At 40.4% G+C, this 23,963-nt stretch overlaps 2 protein-coding genes across 6 annotated transcripts in view; one reads left to right on the forward strand and one right to left on the reverse strand.

Moving 5' to 3' along the window:
- Positions 1–23,926, reverse strand: LOC106946503 (gamma-aminobutyric acid receptor subunit alpha-5-like). Of its 4 annotated transcripts, none has more exons than XM_015030868.1 (10): positions 23,543–23,926; positions 20,930–20,990; positions 20,215–20,339; positions 19,306–19,373; positions 17,924–18,144; positions 13,650–13,732; positions 9,981–10,124; positions 4,959–5,111; positions 4,662–4,873; positions 1–4,550 (listed from the first exon to the last, which is right to left on the reverse strand). In XM_015030868.1, the coding sequence occupies exons 1-10, from the start codon at positions 23,631–23,633 to the stop codon at positions 4,251–4,253; spliced, it is 1,458 nt and encodes a 485-aa protein (XP_014886354.1). In that variant the 5' UTR covers positions 23,634–23,926; the 3' UTR covers positions 1–4,250. The 4 variants fall into 4 exon arrangements, with proteins under 4 accessions (XP_014886354.1, XP_014886357.1, XP_014886356.1 ...); XM_015030871.1 differs by lacking the exon at positions 23,543–23,926 and adding an exon at positions 21,582–21,796; XM_015030870.1 differs by lacking the exon at positions 23,543–23,926 and adding an exon at positions 21,552–21,796 and having other exon boundaries at positions 20,930–20,992.
- The window catches only part of LOC106946502 (gamma-aminobutyric acid receptor subunit beta-3-like), a 54,819-nt gene continuing 37,418 nt past the window's right edge, over positions 6,563–23,963 (forward strand). The window contains exons 1-2 of one of the 2 annotated variants that reach the window (XM_015030865.1): positions 6,563–7,103; positions 23,555–23,602. In XM_015030865.1, coding sequence (XP_014886351.1) covers positions 6,961–7,103; positions 23,555–23,602 — 191 coding nt within the window. In that variant the 5' untranslated portion in view covers positions 6,563–6,960. The remainder of the gene's footprint in view (positions 7,104–23,554; positions 23,603–23,963) is intronic. The other variant, XM_015030864.1, reaches the window with a different exon arrangement.

The raw sequence follows: 23,963 nt of genomic DNA on the forward strand, positions 1-23,963 counted from the left end.
TAAATTCAACAGAGTTTTTATTCTTCATCAAATACAGCCTTGCAGCTAATTGTCGGAGCTTCAGAAAAATTCCACTCCGAATGGCAGGAGAAAACAAACTAAATCAATCCGCTCTGGAGACGCTGATGGAAGATCCACAGTATGTAACAAGCCGCGTACATCAGCAGAGAATCGGATCAATACCGCGAACAAGTGTTAATGTCCGATTTGCTTCCCATATTAGCAGCTTTAATCAGGGTTTAATGAAGTCACAGTTGAGCTACAGCAGTGCTTTAATACATGGAGGTGTATTATACAGTATCTTTATTGATCCCCTTTTTTGTGTAAGACAAATACAGAAGACAAAAGAAACAAAAAAAAGAGTGGCAGAGAATCAGCTACCATACCTTTGCTGCAATTTTGCAAAAAATATCGGGCAAATAAAATTTTTTTACAATTGCCTCAGAGATTAATTTTTTTTTTCTTTTTACATGCAGAAGAATGTCTGTTTGTAGTAGAGACAACTGTTGCAGTCATAAATGAGAGCTCCAGAACTTCAGCCTGCCTCACTACCCATGAGCTAGCATTGGATGAAGTGCACATAATCAATCCAGCGTTTGCCCCAGAACGCGTACAAATCTGTCCAGACTCCAAACTGAGAAAAACAAGCAGTTGTCATCAGGATTGGGTGCCGCTCGGGGCTTAAACCAGAGAAAAGTGTTTTGCTGTAAGGGGCCCCCCTGACCGAATGAAAGCAACTTAAGCGGAACTAAATCCCTTTTCTAGCAGATGTATGGCAGATGAGTCTGTGACAGAGGCTGGAGGAAGATGTGAGGGGCAGGCGGGTGTTTCTTGGCTAACAATAGTGCGAAGGAAGGTTGAATGGATGGATAGGTCGATGGGTGCTCCTGCAGTGAGAATAAATGCTGCTTTTGAGAAGGCAGTCGGGGAAAATAACCATAGGAACACAACGGTTATCATCAGATTTCATAAACTGAACCCAAGATGCTTATTATAGCTCTACAAATCAACCCAGCAAGCAATCTGAAAGACTCACTACCGTGTGAAGAGATGCACAGAGACAGAGGTTGTTCCCCGGGAGCTTGTCCGCGCCACTAATCTTCCCTCGGCTGCCATGTCGACCCGGGCCGGACAGTCAGACGGACGTGTCAACCTTCAGCCGCATTTCATTCCACTTCCTTTCACCCTAACAAGCATAGAGACTTCAGCGCCGCTGACAAGACAGCAACACTTTGAGTATCCAGAAGCGGCGGCTCACCAGAATGCATCAGTCCTGCCACATGTCACGTCACTTTAAGCACTTTAAACAAGCAGGTCTGATGTTGTTTACTTTAGGTTCACGAAGCAAATATGACACTGTAGGAGCTGATTGGCAAAGTAGCTATTGTCAAAAAGAAAGTACGCATTCTGTCAGGATCTAAGCTTTTATCTGTCACAACATCATACAATTGTCTTTATTAAATGTAGATTTAATAGAAGTTGGCAATTTGTAGGAAGGAAACTGGTTATGATGTTGTCAGGCAACAATTTTTATGGGGCCCATTTGTTTAGGAAAAGGAATGAGAAATGGTCATCAGATGAGTTTGTACATGAGTTTGCTAGTTGCTCCTTTACAGACTCGCATAGAATATTTCTGCCCTGAAGTCCACCAAGAAAATGGCCAATAAAGTCTACAGTCGTCGATATGATGTGGTTCAAGAAGCGCAGACTGAGAGGCATCCTGTTGGCTGCAAACGTTGCTCCTTTGGTTCCTGAGTGTCCCAACACAGAACCTGGTCCTCGGCCTTAACCCCACACCTCTGCTCACACAGCCTCTGGTTTGACTCAGTTAGAAGAGAAAATACGCAAAAAGCTCAAATGTTTGTTTTTGTTTCACAAACATCCAGAACAGAGTGAAGCAAAAGCACACAAAACTTGAGGGAAAAGATACAAGACGAGCATACGCCTAAACATTTCAAAGTCCAGCATTGGACTTTCTTTTTGTTTTTTTCTTCTTCTTGTGAATGACTAGGAATGCAAACTTGAAAAACTAAAACTTCTACGTACATGTTTCAATAAAACAACTGCCTAAAAACATCAATGAATGGTTTTTAAGCATAAATTTGTAGCAAAAAATGTTTGCTTTTCTCAAAATGAAATGTAATGTATGTTCCTTTAGCAGACTGAACATAAAAATGGCAACAAATATAAAACGACAAGCTCTTAGCTTCTACTCTTTTATGTCAGAGGATGACATTTAAAATAGAAAATAGAGGATATTTAGAAAGTCAGGCACAAAGAACCCCTTTATAAAACAGACTTTATCAAACTGTAAGCAGCTGTGAGCTTCCTAAATCGCTAGCTAGTAAGAAGGCCTTTTTTTTTACTATCTTTTATATAACCTATTGAATAAAAATGGTCAATTTTAAATACATTCATTATGTTGCTAGAAAAGGAAGAGCATACAGAGAAAACACAATCAGTTTTGAGGAGCTTGCTTTCAGCAGACTGAGATCTGTGACAGAAAACAGAAATGGAGGAACGTAGCTACGGTGTTATGTTTTACTCGCACATGTTAAAGGATGAGAAATAAAAAATATATATTTGATTTGTACATCGTCAGGCACAGAGAACGTCTTTAAAAACTGATTTTATCTACGATTTAGCAGCTGAGCTGAGAAGCTTAATATCTAGTTAGCTAGTAAAGAGGCCTGTTTTACGTTAGAAGAGTAATCACATTGGGTTCATTACTCCACTGAAACAAAACAAACACTAAAGATTGTGTTGAGCTAATTTTGATGAATTGCCTTTCAATATATTTAAGTAGTTGTAACAGAGGCAAAAATGAATAACTGTAGTCAGAATAAGACAAAGCACCTGGTATGACTCAATGTCCTTGAAATGCACTTAAGCTTTTTCTAATTTCCCTCTGAAACGATGCACAGCCACTTAGTTTTAGGCCATTTGAACCAATTTATTTTTACATTGCTTAAGAGGTGACTGAAAAATATTTAAAAAATTGTTTTTTAGATGCAAGTTGTTTGTAAAACCAACCCAGAGACTGACAACTCTATAATGGGAGATAGATGTGTAAAAATAAAGTAAGAGGTCACATTCATAAAGCTTGACCTAAAAACTCTTGAGATATTTAAAGGCTATTTTGTCTGTTTACAGTTCTCTCCTGCTGTAACTCTTGAAACATTTTACACTGGTTTGTCAGGGCAGATTAGGGTTTACAAATGCACAATTAATTAAAAGTCAAACCCAAATTTGTCCTACTTGATGATCTACTTGTACAACGGTGAAGAGTCGGCTGTTATTTTTAGCTGCAGTCAAACTGAAAGTAAAACCTCCTGGAGCTTTTAGCGCCACAGTGTTTTGCTCAAGGATGCTTAAAAGACTTCTTGAATCCAGGTCACTTCACAGAATCACAGTCTTGGAACGCTCCACATCACTCCGCTGATTTGTATGTGACACGCTGCTTTTCAGGTAACTGGCTTCTCAGCTGTGTATATTAGTTTCACGGCTGAGTTAGCAGGGTTTAAAATTTAATTTAAATCACATATACCCAGTCCCAGAAGTGTGCTAACACGTCACTCATGGCTATGTTTTCACCTTTTAGGCAAAAGATGTGCAGATACTCTTGTTCTATATGTAGCTTTACTAAGATTTTATGTAAATATTGAGGACTTGTATTTAACTCTCGGGTTTCCTAATGAGTTTTTCTCACTTTTGGGATTCTAGGCTTGAGCCTAAAGGTTTTGAAGCAGTACAATGGAACATAACATCACATGAATGGCAAAAAAAAAAAAGCTAAACTAATATACTCGCAGCATTGCTTACTCTTCAAATCAGCTTTCTAATCCAAACTAAGTGAGCCTCTGCACTTTAAGAGATGACATATCAGTATTTAAGACAAAGGAGTCCACAGTTTCCAGTTAAAGAGAATGTCATGCAAACTGCAGCAGGATAGACGAGAAGGAAGCAAAGCCGCCGCTCTCCTGTTTCTTTAAAGCAGTTTCTTCATTACCAAGCAGAGTTTTTTAGGCCTCAAGAAAAGGAAAGGCAACCTCTTGCAGCTATTCAGATTGCCTGAATTAGATAGGTGTTTCTTTGTTCTTCAAGCGCAGATATTTGCTTTTTCAATTTTCTTTTTCTAAAGCAGAGGTTGATTGGGATCAAACCCTTTCTACTTTTACACAAATTCAGTTTCGGAAAGAATAAACCCCGCACAAAAACAAACAAACAAACAAACAAACAAAAAAAAGCGATTATGTGGAAGCGACGACTCCTTTCACCATCGGTTCTCTGTTCAGGTACGTGGCCCAGTAGACGAGGTTGAAGGTTCCGAAGAGGACGGGGAACACTATTCGCGACATCTTGTCGATCTTGCTGACGCTGTTGTACGTCTTTTTGGGGTCCACCAGTTTGCTCTCTGAGCCCCGCAGCTGCACCGACGTCGTATTGGAGATGGTGGAGATGGACACGTCCTTGGTGAGATTGGGGGTGTAGTTGACGCCTGCTGAGCAAACGTTGTTGGCCTTTTTTGAGAGCACCATTGGGTCTCGTTTCTGTGGCGGGACAGATTACAACAATTAGCTTCCACAGTTTTACTTAGCATTTCTGCTACTAGTGTGAAATGGTAGAAACAATTAGCATAAAAATGGTCTGGTAGATGTTACCTTAGGGTGCTGTGCTTCCAGAGCTTTCTTGCCATCCCAGGCCCAGCTCCTTTTGGTGAAGTAGTTCACTGTGGCAAACTCGATAAGAGCTGAAAAGACGAAAGCGTAGCAGACAGCAATGAACCAGTCCATGGCTGTTGCGTAGGCTACTTTCGGAAGCGAGTTTCTGGCGCTGATGCTGAGTGTGGTCATAGTCAGCACCGTAGTCACCCCTGGAAGCAAACAAAAGTCGCGTTACGTCTAAATGCATCACTCAAAGGCGAGATGGAGAAAGCGTGGGGGAAATGTTTCACTCACCAAACACGGTCCGCGCGGGAACAGACTCTCTGTTGAGCCAAAACGACACCTGGGACAGGATTACGGTCATGAAACATGGCATGTACGTCTGGATGACAAAATATCCGATCTTCCTCTTCAGATAGAAGTGTGCCATCATCACAGTGTATTGTCCTGAGTAGAGAGAGAAGAGACGGAGAGAGGAAGAATATAAGGTTAGTGAGTAAGATGGAGCATTTTGATGAAATTTAAGTGCCTCAAAATAAACCACACAATGACTTTTGGAGGTAAGATGCAATATATCATCTGTAAAATACTATAAATCTTCTTTATGGAAAGCAAACTTTGAGTGAGCATTATTTACATAGTTAATTATCTTACTGTTTATATATAAACTGATGGTAAAATCAAATAAACTGTATTTGGCTAAATATTGTTAATCTTTGGAGAAATGAAGAATTAAATTGCTGCTCCTTAATATAAATTCCCTATGCTATGACATTATCTCACCATGTGGGGGTGCTAAACAAAAGGATGACTTTTGAAGAAACTTTTCCAAATCGGCCACATACTGAGCAAATCTCTAGTCCAAATTCCTCTTTTTCAGAGTCCCCACACATTTCTTGTAAGATTTATTTATGTGCTTTGACTAGGCTGTTGCCAAATTTTGATTTTCTGAAACCCCAGTTTAAGATGCACCAGTGTCATCTGAGGAGAAGTAACCCCAGGTCATGATACTGCTACCACTATGGTTCATCTTAATTAATTTATTTTTTGCATTTGTACATCACTCTTTTGAGATGCACTGTATGTAGAAATGAATTGTTCAACACAGTTTAGATTGCTTGAAAGTTTTTGTGTGAAATATCTTGACAATAAATTTATTTGAGTTAAGAAATGATGTCATGTTGCACTGTCAAAACCCTCTCATTCTGAAACCTTATTTTCTTTATGGACATAATAAAAAGGTCCTGATATGTGCAGAGTAGTGTAAAAGAAATCTATGGAGCGGGATGAGACAGGGCATTCCATATTCAACAGAGCATAATGGTGAAAGTAAACACACTTTGGATTGACTATTAAAGTGAATCAATGAGCACAAGTGGCGTTAATTACTATGGGAACAGATTGTTATGCGGTTAATGTTGGATCTTTGGCAGCCGGTGAGGGCAGATGGAGGTAAGTTGGGCGAGAGAGGAAGTGTAGGGGAAGAGAAAGAGAGGGACACGATATTGAATTTGAAGCTTTAAAGAATGAAAAATCCTCTCGCCGTCAGCTGTTTATGACTGCAGGCGCTGGGAAGCTATGAAAAATCCAGTCCATCTCTTTCTCTCCCACACACACACCGTACACAGAGTAATAGACGAGGCTTTCTCTGGGGCAAAATCCGATTTTTGAACCTCTCTAATCCCTGGTTACAATCTGCATCCTGCCATCAGTGAGAGGAATAGAGGGAATGAGACGGAAAGAGGAGGAAGGGGGGTTAGGTTTCCTGTCCTGGGATCCTCGATGAAGCCCCGCCCAATCTGTGCCCTGCCAATCACGGCGGTGACACACACATACACACGAAGCATGATTTCCAACTGTTGACACACACCTCAGCACAGACTTTAAGCTGCGGAAGAGGAAGGACGATTGCTGCTGCTAATCATTGCTGGGATGGAGGGGGGCTAGCTTTGTGGGTCTTCCCTGTCTTTTCCTTTTCATCCTACCGATTTCCCCCCACCCCCCTGTTTTAATTTGGCAGCTTTTTGTGGATTAATGATTCTTGACGGGATTGGTTGCCATGCGAGGGAAAAAGGAAGCATTTGTTGCAGCTGTCAAATGACGGAGGTCTGTTGCTTTTTGTCCGTCACTTCCATCTCATAGCAACCTTGGTCTTTGCGATGCCTCAGTTGGGACAACCCGAGCATCCCCACCCGGGCCTTCCGACGCCTTCATGACCCCAGGCTGGCTCTCTTGCAACCCCCCAATCACCTTCTGCTCCTGTCGTGAAGATTCTGGGCACCTTCACCATTGATGCATGGATCTGTACTGGGAAGGGTTGATGAGGAACATGTTCCACTGCTGGATGTTACTCCTTCTCTCCCAAGGATTTGTATTCAACAACGTCCAAGGGGAACTTCCTTTCATGTTGGGGAACAACGCTGCAATGCTGGTCAACTTGTAAGTTCCTTTGTTATACAAAGACCTTTAAGGTAGGGCTTATCTTCTAAAAATGAAGCCCAAGAGAAAGGTACAGCATCTTTACCGTAGTGTTATTTAGGGAAAGATATTGCTATCTGAGGCAGAACGCACTGTGTCCTTAGAGATGTCAACTATCTAAAGACAAACTCATGGACTAATCTCCTCTTTCATGCTCTCAAATAGGTGTATAGTCTAAAATTAGATGTGCTACTTAAAGTCTAACACCGTCACATCCATCCAAAGCACTAAGCTACAAACTTGAAAGAGGATCCTTTCTTACCAAACTCAAGCGAAAGTTTACAAGAGGATTTGAAGGCAAATTAAATATCATATTTTTCTAAAAACTTCTTCAACATAGTGACAGTCTGGTCCAATGAAACAGTTACTGGACCAAACCTTTCAGCTAGAGCCCAGGAAGGTTTTTGAACCATGAAGTTGTCAGAGGTTAGAACATCAGAAAGTCAAAACAATCATTAACCGTTCGCTGCTTTGAACTTCACTAGAACGAGTGATTTGGTGTTTTTATCTGAACTAAATGAAACAGCAGGCGGCCGCTGGGCTCCTCTAAATAGAGCGGAGCAGCAACAGTAAACTACTGTCGATGGCACGCCTTTTCTGCAAATTTACTGAACTCCCTTTACCTTTAATGGCAGTGTTCATTTCCTTTTGCTGTGACAGCCTTCCTCATTGCTTGTTGCCATGATGAACAAAGGAAATCAAGAAAAGATTACTTTGAAATGAGATACCAACACCTTCCTCCCTTAGGAAAGTGTTGGTGTCTCTAGATGGGAAATTCGGTGGAAATTTCAACTTTACCGCCGCTCTTTGTGTTCGCTTTGAACACCTACTACTTTCTCAGACAGGTCAAAACGCGCAGATTAGGTCTGGCAGGTTTAAAATGTCATATTTGACTGTAAAAGTTACTCATAAACGCTGACCAAAATGACTTAACCTACTGGACTGGACCTATATGACCCTACAGTTCAAACCCACCGGCAATATCCACCACTGACTTGGACGACTTCCAGACAGAACCTTTGGTTGCATGAATGATGATTTTTCTGCCTTTAGTCCCTATAAGTATCTGTTTTTCTGATAATATTTTGCAGATGGAACATATGGTTGTTGATAAACCACTATATTATCAACAACTTCTGGCATAAGTAAAAAAAATAAAATAAAACAAAAAGCAAATTTGGTCATTCTACTGTCAATTTTGTATTTATCCACCTGTAAAAGGTCCTTAACAACTGATAAAGACTCCATTGTAAGTTTACACAATGCTAAATAATCTGCTCCCTATATAACTTTGGATGAACTTCTAGTCAGAAATGTAAGCTTTCCAGTGTTTGAATCTAGATGCATTCTTTCAAATAGGTCAAATTTGATCTATTTGATATGATGCTATATTTATTGCAATTAAAGCCATCTAACTGGGGAAAATATGGTTTGCGTTTAAAGTTTTGGGTACCCTGTTAAAAATCTGTCCCTTTTCTTTATTGTGATGATAAAGGAAATCAAACTGAACCACTACTGAGTTCCTCCAGGTCAGCAGGAAGCACCAAGTGCAAATGAATTCTCTCATGAGTCACAGTTGAACCAGAAATTGAATTAACTTTCTCTCAAGATGTTTCTTGACATCTTGAGAGACCAAGGGTTAACAGGAAATGTCTTACTTTTAAATTTGTTCTTTATCTTTTTATTCAACAATAATATCTTCAAGATAGGTCACAGTGATGTCGTCTACTTTATAGTATGTAAAGATGCAGTGTGTTGGGTTGAGTAAGTCTAGTTCATTTATTTTTGAATAGAAACAACTAATTCAGTCCATTCAGTAATATGTATTTAAGAAACACAAATAAACCCCCCCAACATTTTTCTGGTTCTTACAAAGAAATAGAAACATGTAGTTAAGCTAATGCTAATGCTAATAAAGTGTCAAATGATGGAGAGCAGTAACTAAATTTATTCCAGTAACCTTTACCAAACAAACAAGCAAAATGACTTATGTTGTATAAAAAAAAAACACTCATGCAGGGGAAATCCAGATTTTCAATAAACACTCCACTAGAAACCAAAGGGAAGTGCACAGTTCCACTTTACATAAGAGTATTAAACAGTTGCGTTTCAGCCGCCCTCAACCTCCACACGTCTGCCCGGTTCAACACACAGACATTCCTCGCTCCATCTTTGTGAGAACTTATGATCAGAGAATGTTTTTCCCTCTGTGAAATGCATCTCCACTCATGATTCGGTAAAAGCTAACCTTACGCTTTTCCACGACGCTAGCTGTAAACCTAAACCGCCCAGAGAAACACCCAGGTTCATGACCTCTTTTGTATGTTTCTATCTATCGCTGTGGGGACATCTGGTGTTCACAGAGATAAATGTATTCACGCAGATCCACTCAGTGACAGCCACCCAACCAATCTCTCACTGATTTGTGATGTCATCTTCTTATGCAAAGGCTGATGGCTGGTTGGAGGGATGTTAGGGGAGGATTAACCCTTGGTCTCAGGTCTCTCCAGCTCAGTGTCTGTTCGTGTGGCCATGTGTGCACGCATCAGCTCATGCGGGGATAAGTGTTGTATGACAGGCCTGTCCGGCCCTGTAGACAGCTGGTTGTGTGACGGATATGCTACTCTCCTCCACTGGCATCCACTCACTGAGTCGTGGTACTGTTTGTCTGCACTCATCATTCACTCTGAACAGCCATGAGTAAAACTTTTTAAACCAGCCCCGCACTGTCAAAAAGTAAATCCATGAACTGCAGATCAAGAAATACCTGAGATAAAGCTTAAGTCATTAATATCTCACTATATCACAATTCTCATATGTTTAAACACCCTTGCCCACCTCTGCTGGTGCGTATGTCCTCTGTGTCAGCTGTTTGTCCAATAAGATGGTACTGGTTGAGCCTGGAACCGTCTTCTGCCACCACGACAGACTTAGCAGCTCCTTGAGTCCATGTGTAGACCACCTCTGATACTGGATAGGCATCTGAGAGACAGAGACAAACTTTAAGCACGGACCTGCTGAGATAACTGAATATGCAAGGAAAAGGTTTTCCCACAGCTTTTACTGAAAACAAAATGTTCTGCTTAGGAAAACTTGGGGATTTCTAGTGTGACCGTGTTGTGTTTGTGTGGCCAGTAATTTTGGGTCAGGAGGTTGTTTCCCTTGTTAGCAAAGACAACACCGTCAGATTTGACGCGTTGCACAACTGGTATATATATCAGTTGTGCAAATATAACTAAAGATGTAAAACTAATACAACTTATTATTTTCTTTTAGCAGTACGATCTCAGATGTTAATTTAAGTAAAAGCTGAGTTTAAGATTGAGGTTTCCGACAATAAAAACACCAGGTAGGTCAGAGAGAAACAAAGGGTGTATATCACCTGGTGCTGTCTGTTTCCTAAAGATTCTGCAATTCTCTTTAGAGTGGATTGTTTTAAGAACTTTTTTGGACATTGTCAACTGCAAATCTAATGGCATGAAAGGCTCAGACAGTGGCTCCTGTTACATCTGGAAAGTCAAACATGGCGATGGTAGTGTAATGTATGGAGCTGTTTTGTTCATTCAGAACCTTAACAATTTGCCATAATTGAGAAAAGCAATCTCTTAAAACAACAAAGTGAAGGTTTCAGAGTAGTCTTGTCTGTGTCAGGATCTAAAACTGATTATGTCGTATAATCTTAGTGTGAACAGCTTTTCACACCGCTGCCTCTCATGAGGGCAAATAGGATGCTAACCTTGCGCTTCCAACCTGGGTGCTCACTTGGCAGCTACATGCAGCTGTTGACTGCCTGGTTAAATTTAATGACTGACAGGCTAAAGACCGCAACCTTAAGTGAAAGGGGAGATTGCAAAAAGGGATTATTGGTGAATTTCATTATGCAAACGAAGACCTAAAGGCTTTGGCAGGCCCAACAGTCCACCTTTGCCAACTTCTCAACACTTAATGCGATGCTGTTCCTGCCTCACTGCATGAGGCACAGGGAGCTACAACTCGGCCAAACTCATCACCTCCTACAGTAAGTGAATGCACCGAGTTTAGCTGTTGGCAATGTTTAATGATACGAAGGAGCACAGCTCCAGACTAAGTCAAAGTTTTGTGAACTGAGTGAAAAATTCACATTATAGTTATAACAGGAAAGTAGGGTATTTAAGTCGATGCATGGAATGGTAATATCCTCATCCCTAATAATGTATGGAAACAAAACCCAACAACAATTGTTAACATCTAAATAATGTGTCATACGGCACTGAGCATCAATCACAGCTTGACAAAGACATCTTATGCTGTTCATAAGTCATCATATTGTCTGCCTGCTGAGGTGTGGCATCCACTTCTTCTTGACGGATGGCCCCTCGGGTCATGATGTTCTGGGATACAGGATTGCAAACCTCTACATTGCGACTCAGTTGATCCCACACATTTTCTATGAGATTCAAGTCTCAGAGAGTCATACAGTCTCCAGTATCCGTTCAATAATTATGTGACTTTGTTGAGCTGGATCATTGTCATCTATGAAGATGACGTTAGGGCTGTGTTGTTCATAGAGGGTGACGATGTTTTTCAGGAACTATGAGCTTGACAAAGTATAGGGCAGTTTTATGTTGAGTAGTTACCTGCCCACACTGTAACACTAACACTACTACAAAAGGTTCATCTGGTGACAACAGTGGCTGATGCATAGCAGTCTCCTTGATGTCTCAAACATCTTTGGTGGCCATCATTTCTGCTCAACTATCATGAGTGAACAACACTGAGGCACTCTGATCTCTTGTCCAGCGTAAATGACCCAAGCTAGACGATGGCGCCCTTTGTCTTGTGGTGTGGTCAGGTACCCTTGCAGGTCATCTAGCACACAGAAAATGCTGTTCCGCCCAAAATGAATGTCATTTTATGGGATGTGACCTAAGGATTTCCACTTCTATGCCTTCCTGCAACTCTTCCAGTCTCTCCATAGACTCTTTCCCCAATAAATTCTTCTATTGTCCAGTCATTCAGGTTTGCTGCTGTTTGAAAATTGTCCTGCTGATGATCCAGTTTCAGTAAAACTTGGACTGTTGGACATATGAGATCAAATGTACCCCTTCTATACTTTTGGTTACAAACAATCCATCCTAGCTTGATTGGGAGCGACAATTGCATCTGTAGGATAATTTCTGTTTTTGTTCTCCTTTGGCATTGCATTAAAATACACCAGTTAGCTCCAAACCAACTAGCAACCATCATGCATCATGCAAGTCATTGCAACCTTCATTGATTGCTTCTCTAAAATCATTGCAATTCTCTCTTGACATCAATTTATCACACACCAGTAAGTTTGCCAAAACTTTTTTTTTTTTTGCAGTAGTGACACTTGATGATCAATTTATCACTTGCAATTTAATTAGCAGCTTCCACTTTCCTGACTAAATCTTGCAGAACAAGACAGGGTATATTTACTATCCCAGGACTGCATTTTAGTCACTGCACATATGCTGCAGAAATTGCATTCTTCATTTATATCTCCAACTTGTCTGCGTAGATCTGAAAAGTGAGCCCTTGCAGCCCAGCAGTTATGTTAAGCAAGTGGGGCAGAGTAGGGGGATTAGCAGCCCTTCACCTGAGCTAACCTGCTTTAATTGCCAGATACTGTAAGTCACTACTCTGCCACTGAGCAGTAGGTCCATGCACTTCCACAAGATAGGTGTGTGACTGCAGACTAATTGTCACAGGAAACACTCCCTTCTCGTTGTAAAATTATAGTTCTGCCTTGCCATCCGCTCAATATTTCTATTATGCTCCTCCACCTTTCACCTGCATTTCTGCACCAGGGGGTAATTAGGTTGATACTGACCCTGGGACAGCACAGCACCTTCTCGCAGTGTAATTGGATTGAGCTCCAAAGTGTAATCTGACATAGTGAGGATGGGCGGAGCTCACATCGTTGAGATCTGGGGATAAAGAGCCTCATCCTTTAAGCCTAACAGACTCCCGAGGTGTGGGCCGAGCTGTCTTTAAATACCACCGACAGCCTCTCACATTTCTATCAGAGGGAGGACACGTAACTGAATGGCCCCCTTCGTCACTAAACATACTTGAGGAAATCTATTCTCTTGATTTTATCGACTGTTGGAAAGAAAGGAGCATTGAGTATTGACAGTGTAACTTCATTCCAGCACACCCCAGATAAAGTTTGGTTCATATTTCAGCCTATGCCATCGATTTCCCCTGAATTACTCAATAAACTTCTCTGTGAAGAGGGGGTAGGGTAAAAGTCTGGCTGTTACGACAGTGTTTGCACTTTTTGTGCCAGTTCATGACTCTAATAATTCAGCACTGCAGCGACCAGCCTTAAAATCGACTCTGAATGTGACAGTCAGACGTTAATCAACATCAACCGTGGACTAAAGTTAAATGTAAATGGCTGCACCGGACTGCAGTATGCAATTACGTAACAGGAATTGATCTGGGATTACCAATCACTGTAAAGGGATGGATATAGACGCCTGTAGCAGGGATTGTACTCACAGCTGCCAAACTTGAGCGGGCAGGCGTGGGCGTCCATGGGAAAGTCCTCCAGTTGCATGGGGCATTCTGCTGAGATGGTCAACCTGAGACCAAATACATAAACATGTATTTATTTATTAGGATGCATCTTTTGATTGAGCTCAGAAGCAGATTCATCTATAAATGATTTGATCAAAAGTCCCCCTTTATTTTTTACCAGGATATGTTGCTTTTGTTAGAAATGTAAACATTTTGTTCCAACATCTCAGTACTAGAACTTGCAAAAGCAGCAGTTTTCTCCTTGTAAAACTGGTAATACCTCCATCTAGTGGTCAAAAAGGATCCCTGCATTCTTTTCCTCCTAAGTATAGATGTATAATTAATTTGCTTTATCATTTGAAACTTTATATTTCTCAATTTTTAAGCAGACAAAATCAGAGATCTTATGCAGTGCCAGATCTCACTATTTTTAATCCACTAAAGAGCCTTTTCTATTAAAAACAAACAAATAAACAAACAAACAAAAAAAACACTTCCTGTGACATTCACAGTGATTCCGGATCTGATCATTGTGCTGGTGCAGGATTAACTCAATCCAGCATTCGCACACCACCTTGTAATTCTTGCCCTTTTATTCCCCAGAAGCGATCTGTCCTAGATTGAATTAAATCCCCGAGAGTATTTCTGCTCTTTACATGATGATGAATAATACGCCGTTTATAGTGACGCGGATTCACTAAAGCTAATGGGGTGGCTGACAGAGAATTAGCCACAACACAAAGAGTCATTGTATTAAAGGTTTTGTTTTCTGCCCCCAGCATCAAGGCATACATTAGTTACAGAGCATTTTTGTTTGTTTGTTTGTTTGTTTCTCTTAACCTGTTCTGACTCAAAATCCACTTGGGATGTGTTTTTACTCTCTAATGGCTCCTGCATGTATATTCTGCAGGAGGGTTTCTCATTAAATCAATAAGAAGAACAAAGTGGGGTAAGAAGCTACCTTTGGTTTGGGGCCCAGATTGTGTTACCGTGCCGACACAACTCGATGGTTCTGATTGGCGGAGAGAAAAAGGGGGTCTCTGGGATAAACTAATGAGAACATGGCTGCCGGCAGTCGTGCAATGTTCTAATTATTCATGGAGCAATGTCCCATTATTGTGGTGAGAGCAGATGACTAAATTAGTGACTTTAAGTTAAGGTACAACCCGGGCAAATAAAATCAATCTAGAACATTCAGTCAGTTATTTTATTTTAGTGTAAAAATAAGACAGAAATTAATGACTAATGGCTTTAACAAGGAGGCAAGATTTTGACTGAACCACTTCAGACAAATAACAATCATATCACTCAATGTTAAAGAAAATATTATGAAATTTTAAGATATTGAAGGAAAATTCTGATATCAAAAAATGGCTGGAAAAAACAATTAGGGAAAAAAGAGGGAATCACAGAATCCTTGATGCAGAAGAAACATTTATGATGTAATTCAATATTAATGGAAATAGCACAGAATCACTCGAAGTCTAGAAAAATAAAATATGGGTTTGATTGATATGAAGAAAAATAATGCAAATGCATACTTGTTGAGAAAGAAATAAAAAGATGAGGGAATAATTCAATCTTGAAAACTTTAGCATTTATTTTGTGGCCGAGTTTTAAAAATTTCTTTGGATTTTCTAATGTTTTGGTGTCTTCCTTTGTAATGTTTTCAACTCAATGCGTTTAGTCCTAACAGACAATATTGTTATCAACCTTTGCATTTCTTTATCAAAGACATCTCTTACAGGGCTACGTTTTAAGGAACAACAACTTGCTAAACTGCAAGAAATTTAGAAATGACAATTACGAGTTCAAAAGTGAGCGCTAATTTGTTTCTTCAAAAGCTGAATTGTTCCACTTTTCTGTCTTCTGATTCTGTAAAGGCTGGAGATGACGAATAGTCGTAACAGAACAGCAGACGGACAGATATTCTCGCACCCGCAGGAAAATTTGACAAGAAAATGTGATCTCGCGCAAACGTTGAGAAGTTAGCGACACAAAAAAAGGGCCAGAGCTCGCGTTTTGTTAGCCACCATCTGTCTTTTCACACGAACCGACCCATTTTTAAATCTGCAGACTACATGTGTGAGAACAGGCTAAAAGGAGAACTGTTAGAACTTCTCAAATGTTAGATAATGTGAAAAAAAAACAGCAGAAGTGTGAATGACTATAGCGACTCTGTTCTGCCAAACGATAAAAGCTCACAACTTGCTCATGTTGCTGGATATCTAGTAGTTGCACCGGTATGCATCAAGCCTGCATTGCGTAGCGAGAAGTGGCAACTTATAAATTTTCGATGGGGACAACTAGACAGATTTGCTCCGTAAATGCTTCTCCTGTGAGTAATGGCTTTTAGATGAGGCAGCGGCACATTCGGGAGACGGAGGACATGAGCTGTCACCGATGTGATGCTAGGAGTGTGTTTGTGCGAGACGAGTCGTGCTGACTGTAATGTGCTAGTCAGTCGGGTTGCAGTGCAGCAAGAAGCGGAATCCAGAAATCTGGAATTTTACAATGCCCTGCAAAATTATTCATCTCACTGGTCACATTAAACATTAACATGTGGAAACCTGAAGAGCAGGGCTTACATTTGTTTTCAGGAGAAGTGGGACCAAGTGGCTGTTTTCCAAGCCACGAGTCGGTTTCAACTCTTTCCACCTACGTCTTGTGTCAAGTCTCTGGTGGAGGCATGAAGGTCCTCAAGTCAAAGTCTTAAACTTTTAATTTTATATTTCACCAATTATGTAATTTTATCAGGTTAATTTAGTGATTTTAAATGATTTAAAAATATTTTTCTGACAACCAAAGTGAACTATAAAACCATCTGAAAACTTCTGCTAATGTTACTTTTTACTTTAGCCAAAAATGTGTTTGATCTAAACTACTTGCATCATAGAAATTTCCATGTGTGATTAGACAAATAAACCAATAGAAATGGATATATTTTTTAGAAAAATTGTGTCATCTAACCTAATACTGAACTATTGAAAGTAGTCCATTTGACATATTAAACCTCAGTATAACATTTTATGTGGTAGGCACACCTATTTGACATGAAAACTTCAAATTGTATTTGTTTTATTGGGGTTTTTGTATCATTTTCTTTCAAAGAAAATAAACCCTCCTATTGCAACTTTAAGAAAGATTTGCTCTGTCATAAAACATTTTGCACTCTCAACGCAGTGGTCAAGCATTTTGGGTAGATCTGGCATCCCATATATAACAGCTGTTGGCACCAACTTTGTGCCCAACTACCTGATGACACATGAAGGCAGAATCTTGTGGTCACAGAAAAGGCTCCATAGTTTTGTACCCAGCACTTTTCCTTTGATACAACTTTTCTGTTTGGTGCATCAAACAGAAAGGGTTGTAATTCAATGGTCTGAAACTCGAGGTCAAGGGCAAATTATTTTAGGAAGTCATCAAGTTGAGTCTAACATCGTTAAATTGATCACTAGCTTGGCACAATTCGAGGTTATGTGAGTCAAGTCCACACCTCTGGTCTTTATCTTCTTAGGTCAACACTTTATTGTAACAAATTGTCTTCCATGTTTTTTGTGTTAGAATGAATCTCAAAAAATGTGTTGAAATGCCCATTTTCTTGTGATGTTTTTTTTTTTTTTCACTTTTAATCCAAATGCATCACACATCTTGTTCAGTTCTGCTGAAAACAAACAGTTCAGAGGGCAGGGAATGGGAAAAAACTGAGAAAAGTATAGTGAAATCTTGTTGCATAAGTGCACACAACTTTGAACTAATTTTTTTAAGGGAATGTTTTCCATTCAGTTTCAGTCAAGGCTCTGTACGTGGCTGATGTAAGCTGCAAGAAACATGTTATTGTAAAGAATGCATTCACTTTTTTTTATTCCTTGCTACTAGTTCCCATAAATGAATGGATATTTTACTCTAAGCTATTCCCCTCTGTCGTTTTTCCTTCATTAAGGCCTTTCACATCGGTTTATTTCAACAAATGTATCTTTATTTAGAGATTTTCTGAATACCCAGCAGAGGAGAATTCATTATTTTTCCAGAATTTTGGAAATGTCTAACAAATACCACTAGGTGCTGCTATTTCCCTTCTGTGTGAAACACTCAGCTTGGTTTTCTAAAATTTGCTTTCAGATATATTCCTGGTGGATTCAAAGCCTGTTTGTTTTATGTTTGTCCTCAGGCTAACTTCTTGTAGCCACATCTTGGACTTTTGCAACAAATATGCTACAAACCTAAAGAACCTACCCGTTTCTGTCGTGGCCTACCTCATTGTGTAGAGCAAGGTTCCGTCGTCCTTCAGTCTCAGCAGCTTGTTGGGTGTGGTCATGTTGTGAGCGATGGACTTCTTGCCGTTGAGGAAGAAGGTATCAGGAGTCCAGATGTTGCTGGCCAGCAGGTTGTTTAATGGGAGCATCTCCATGGGGCCTTTGAAGCAGAGACGCTCGTCCTTCCAGCTTTGACGAAAGAACACGTCTATGGTGTATTCCTGAGACAAAAAGCAACGGTGGTCAAGAAATTTTTCAAGCAAAATAAATGAATCAGAATTTGTCGCATCTATTTCACTTTCAGCGCTCCGGAAACACAGAGGTTGGACACTGCACTTCATAAATCTGTCATAAAAGTTGCGTGCTCGCTTCAAGCTCTGAAAAACAAACGACCGCAATAGCCGACAGAATAATGATGCTGTTAGCAGGCTGACTTATACGCTTTAAGCAACTGAAGGGACGTTCAAGCCTCCTGCCATAATCTATAAATCAATCATTATACAGTGGCAATGCCTCTTTCGAGTTCATTATGGCAAAAAAAAAGGCAAGTTTGATGAGTTTGGTGTCAAAACTGTGCAAGGATGTGGGAGGGAGGTGATGGAAAAAATTCCTGAAAAAGGAGATTTAATGCTTTTCATTGTCCAGGTAGGATGTTGTATTTCGAAGGAGAAAGGTTTAATGGAAATGGTGAATCATTTGGAACACATTGGAATGGAGCAGCAGAACTGAAGTAGTTCCCAGAAGTTACAATCACATGATTTCCAAATATTATAGAACTGATATCGTAAGTAGGATACCGAAGTTTTTTAACGGGACGACCACATGAGCAGGGGTCCACCCTCATGTGGTACCAACCAATTTATAGGAGTTGGTGGTGACACTAAGAGGCGGTGATGGTCTGGATAAGAGATTACATACATTTGTCATGTTACATGATTTTTGTGGCCATCAACAAACTTCTGACATAATCCTGGCTAGATATTTGATTGTTAGTGCTAACAAAACTGGTCGAGTTCATTAAAATGATCTGGATTCAGCTTTTGAGGATTCTGTCATCACCATGCTTGACAGCTGGTACATCTTTGGGTTTGAAAACCTGGCCTTCAGTCTCTCACACGTCTAGGGATTTAGCCGGTCAATATGGGCAGATTTCAGTCAAATTTGAAGGTTTTGGTTTCATGGTTGGCAACCTATCGGTCTTACCAATTTTCTGTAATCTTAAAGGGACAGGTTGGGTCTTATTAAGTGGAAGTAAATTGCCCTGTGAAGATAAGACGATCTTTGAAAAATATTTAGCTGAATTTATGTACAGTTTGGACCCTAGCAGACTTGTAAACATGAAAAGGGTTTGCATCTGCAGTGTTTGCTGTGGAAGAACTCACCATCTCTGTGTCGGACACGGGACCGAAGCTGGTGACAAAGATGTTCGTCTTGATTTCCGTCACATTCTCTGGGGAATGGATAGAATGTAATTGCAAGAGAAGCATGTAATTAGACAAGTTAGTACAAGAAGCAAACATTTTAATAGGATTGAAAATGAATGCTAATTGTAAGTTATTTAGCGACAATGTGACCGTTTAAAAATGCCAAAGAGCAACAGAGAGAAAAGGTCAGGAAGCATTTTGTCTTTTTGTGAATTTGGATCTGGTCGTAGGCCTGTAAATGCGGTTGGTTGCACAGTTTTTCGAGCAGCTTGTTGAATGCCGAATGGAGGCCTGTGTTTTTCTGGCATGTATTTTTAGGCCCTCTTGTCAAGGGTAGCAACCGTTACCAGGCTCTGAGAGCTGCCTTTTGCTGTGACACATCGCGGTTGCAAAAAAATAAATAAAGAAAAGTGAAGAGAAAGACGGAAAAAGAAAATGTCCTTGTTTCCTTCCATTATTGGACAACTTCTGTCTGCACGTGGCAACAAGGTGAACACTAACAGGGGACGGAAGAGGGACAACACAAAAAAGCTCAGGGGAATTTAGGAGTAAAAGTGTAATAAGCAGCAAGCTGTTAAGAGACAGAAGGAATAAAAAGCTCTCATTTCAAAAGTCCCTCAGGAAAAATAAAAAAAAGGGAGATCTCCATTTTTGAATGACATTTTGCTGGCTCTCAAGGTTATCTCCTGTTGCCAGGGCAAGGAGCAGGAATAAAACACCTCAGAGATCTGCATTCTGGTTGTGGTGACGACAGCTAGATTGATGGAGACTGGCCGCCCTTACGTCAACTGGCGCCGCTTATACCCCAGAATCTGTTGCCCAAAAAGAATTACTCAGCCCGAATGGACACATTGGATGTGACTGAACCTCCGAGTCCCGGGCGGAGCCTGTTGTCGTAGCCGTCCAGGAGGCTGTCCAGGATCCTGGTGAAAACCGTGCTGTCCTCGTTGGTGTCCTCCTCTTTCTGAGCTTCCGACGACTGCTGGCAAAGACTGGGAGGAAGGAAGTGGGGAGGTGAGGAAAAGGAAAGAAAAATGGAGGAGTGGTGGGGGGGGGAGATGATCATGGTGTTGGTTAAAACTGCAGGACGTCAAACGTGACATGGTTATTGTGATTAATTAGCCAGCCGTATCGAGGCCAGACTTGTTATTAATTATTGAACATAAGTGCTGCTTACAAGTACCAGTAGAGATAATTAGCACTTAGATATGTGATTCAAATGCAAACAAACGAGCTCTCCTTATAAATAAAGCAAGAGGGAAGGCGTTATGAGATGAAACTGACCCTTTTTTGTTTGTTTATTTACAGCTTTTTCTCTGTTTTCTCCCTTTCTTTTTAAGGAGGAGACATAAAAAACTATAAACATGCAGGTTTCAACTCAGAAAATTTTAGTTTGAACTTTTTTTAACACTCTAGCATTTCAGACAAGTGATCAATAAGTGGGAAAGGGCAACACATTCTGGAATTTATCACAATATATACGTACAATTATCTCTGAGAGTTTTTTTTTTTTTTTTTTTGTCCCAGAGCAAGTGAATGAGTAAAGTGTTTTAGGAGGTTTCATTTAGTGGCATCAGTTTACCTATCTTGGCATCCGAGCAGGAGCAGGAGGGAAAGTACAAGCCAAGTCATGTTGTTGAGAGCTGCAACATACAAAAGCAAAGAGTGTAAATGTCTTTCGCTCCGTTTGAATGCAAAAGACGGAAAGAAAATCTGACGATTATTTTGAAGATGAATCCCATTTAGGAGGCAAAAACTCTTTGTTCCTCTAAATGCCGAGGCAGAGCAGCACTAAATCAAGCAGTGGGACAATGTGTGTTCACTGAAGCTCCAGTCTGTAACTCCTTCAACAGCCAGGAGTGACATGAAAACACAACCAACAGATAAAATCCGCTCATGAGACAGAAAATAAGCAAACTGTTTTCTGCAGCATGTTCTATTCCAATGAATTCAGGGTATTGCAAAACATGTGGGCAACCCACCCCCTGCCTTCCCCCATCCTCTGTGCCGTCTCTTCCCTTCTCCTCTATCGCCACATATTTGCATCCTCTCTATCTGAACACAAAAAGGAATTATATCTGAGAATAAAGAGAAAAAGCATCAACCTGAATGCGGATCCATCTCTACCGAGCGCCTGGAGGCAGAGGGTCTACAGCCGGACTGTACCACCACCTATTCTTCTCCGTTGCTAGTCACTCGTCTCACCTCCTCCTCCTCCTCTTTGGCTTCCTCACCATGCGCTGTTTCTGCACTCTCTCTTTCTGCTTTCCTCTCTGTCAATCAGCGGCTCCCCATCAGGAGGTGTCTCTCTGCTTCTCTCTCCTCCTTCAAGGCTTTACCGCATCGCCTCCAGAAGTGTTACACCACCAGCAGAAGAAGAAGAAGAAGAAGAAGAAGAAGAAGGGGGCTGCCTCTTCTGGCTCGTTGGCCAGCCTCTGAGAAGACTGGATTCACTCCACGTCTTTTCCCTCCTTTATTCACTTTTTTCTTTTTTTTTCTTTTTTTTTGCACCGCCTACTGTCGATGCAGAAAAATACAATGCTGCAGCTAATAATTTTTTTAATTAGATGTTTTTCATTGTTGGCTTGGGAGGAACATTTCCTTTAAACAGCAATATTGTTTCCCCCCTTTAAATCACCTTACTACACAAAAACACAGACCTTCAATTATCCCCAGATTCATTGACGTAGAAATGATCGTCCACCTACACGACATGAAACTGTGGAAGAAAGGATGAAAGACATTCTTATACAATAATGCAAACAGCCTGGAAAGTCTGCTGATATTGTCCATTGGCTGAGACCTAATGGTGTTTAAGTGCGGAGAAATGTCTGGTTGAACGGAGAAAACACATTCACTTCCAGAGTGAAAAGTGAGAGCAGGAAAAGTCAATATGGCTTAAAAACAAGTGGATTTTAATGGGAAGAAACTGATCCAACTGCTACAAGATATGAAATATGAGAACAATAAGACTAAAAGAGAAGCAAACAAAATGCATGTAATAACCAAAACAAACTCAAAGTATATTTAATTTAATTATTGTTAGTGTTATGCACTTATTGTATGTTAAATATCTTGTCCTGCAGGTCACATTTTAACCCAAAAGTTAACTAGTATTGTTTTTATAATTTTATCTCTTTTTGGTAGCAACCTGATACAAAAATATAAAAATTAAACTACCTTATTTACTTCAGCTTATTGATTAGTCTAGTAAAGCAACTGGGCTATGCTGCTAACTATTAGCATTGCTATTTCAACTGTTGTTCAGTACAGTTAGCAATGTTAATAGAGAAGTCTGAGTTCAGATGTTAATTAGCTTAATTTCCATGATCACAAATTGTTCCAACTCATTGTATGATTGAAATATTTCAGTTTACTCATTTACTAAGTGAACTATGAATACTGCTCTGGCAAATCCTGGAAGAGAGTGTTCAGCCAGCAAGTCCTGACCTTAAGCTTCTTATATAGAGCCGGTACAGATAACCTAAAGCACACCAACAAGTCCACTTCTAAACAGCACGACAAAACTAAAAGAAAAGCAAAAGGAATGAGTGGTCACGTCTGTTGATTTCACCTCAGATATGATGGGGTGCAAATACTTTTTCACAGTCCAAGTCAGGTCACTATAGACCATTCTTTGAAAAAGCAAATCATTTAAATGTTTTACTCAGAATCACCTTTGTTTCACATTAGAATTTATTTGTAATCTAAAACACTGCAGCGTGCTAAAATAAAAAAATACAAATAAAAATCTGCAATGAAACTAATTTTCCCACCTCTTTAATTCCCACACACCACAGGGACACACTTATCATCCTGACGTCTGCCGTAAGAGGGTAGCCGAGCTCCACGTTTGGTAATTAGTGAATAACGTTTAACCTCCGTCCGCGTGATTTAATCCGTCCCGAGTTGCAGTCTGTGGACGGTAAAGAAAAACAAGTGTACCCACATAAGAGACCGAGTCCAGCACCACGGCTGGCGGACAGCTCCTGCACAGAGAGGGGCGTCTCCCTGAGGACTCCCAATGTCCTTCATTATGTGTCCTGTACTCACCCCACTGCTTAACACTGAATTTAAGCATAAAAAAACCCACGAAACTTTAGTAATATTATATATACGCCACGGCATTGATTCAAACACAGAATCGTTTTTCATTGGTCAAATTCTCTTTCATTGATGAATGATGTCATCCCACCTCTTCTTTCAGGAATGCTGTTGACGGAAACAAGAAGTTGTTCGCCATCTATGACACCAGGTAAGAGGGAAGCCCTGATCCCAGTCCTCATCCCTGCTTTTGGACCCCCTGAGTGAGGCGCACACGCACCATCCCAATTACACACGGTTCCCTTCTTCCTCGGACCGCCTTTCTAATCAAGCAAAATGACCCATTGTGCGAGCTAATGTTTAAGGTCGCATAAATAAAAGGCCGTTGTTCGCGATGAACAGGAAGACCAATCAGATATTGATTAAAAGGTTGATTAAAAAAAAAAAAACACCCTGCCTTCACTGGATAATGTTCCACTCGCGCCATTTTTATTGGAAAGACGGCAGAAGGGGAATTGGCGCTGGTGTGGAGCACACTGTAAAAAATGTCCATTTGGAGAAGTTGATCTAAG

The sequence above is a fragment of the Poecilia latipinna genome, unplaced genomic scaffold (genome assembly GCF_001443285.1).
Source record: "Poecilia latipinna isolate Pla-1442-1.1 unplaced genomic scaffold, P_latipinna-1.0 Scaffold194, whole genome shotgun sequence".
In the NCBI taxonomy this organism is placed as follows: Eukaryota; Metazoa; Chordata; class Actinopteri; order Cyprinodontiformes; family Poeciliidae; genus Poecilia; species Poecilia latipinna.

Excerpts from the sequence above, each read along its gene's own strand:
- LOC106946503 (XM_015030868.1), bottom strand. The coding sequence starts at position 23,633 with ATGAGGACTGGGATCAGGGCTTCCCTCTTACCTGGTGTCATAGATGGC. Across the intron at positions 20,340-20,929 it reads CTGCTCGGATGCCAAGATAG|TCTTTGCCAGCAGTCGTCGG; the intron begins GTAAACTGATGC and ends CCTTCCTCCCAG. Across the intron at positions 13,733-17,923 it reads ACCTTGCTCTACACAATGAG|GTTGACCATCTCAGCAGAAT; the intron begins GTAGGCCACGAC and ends ATTTGGTCTCAG.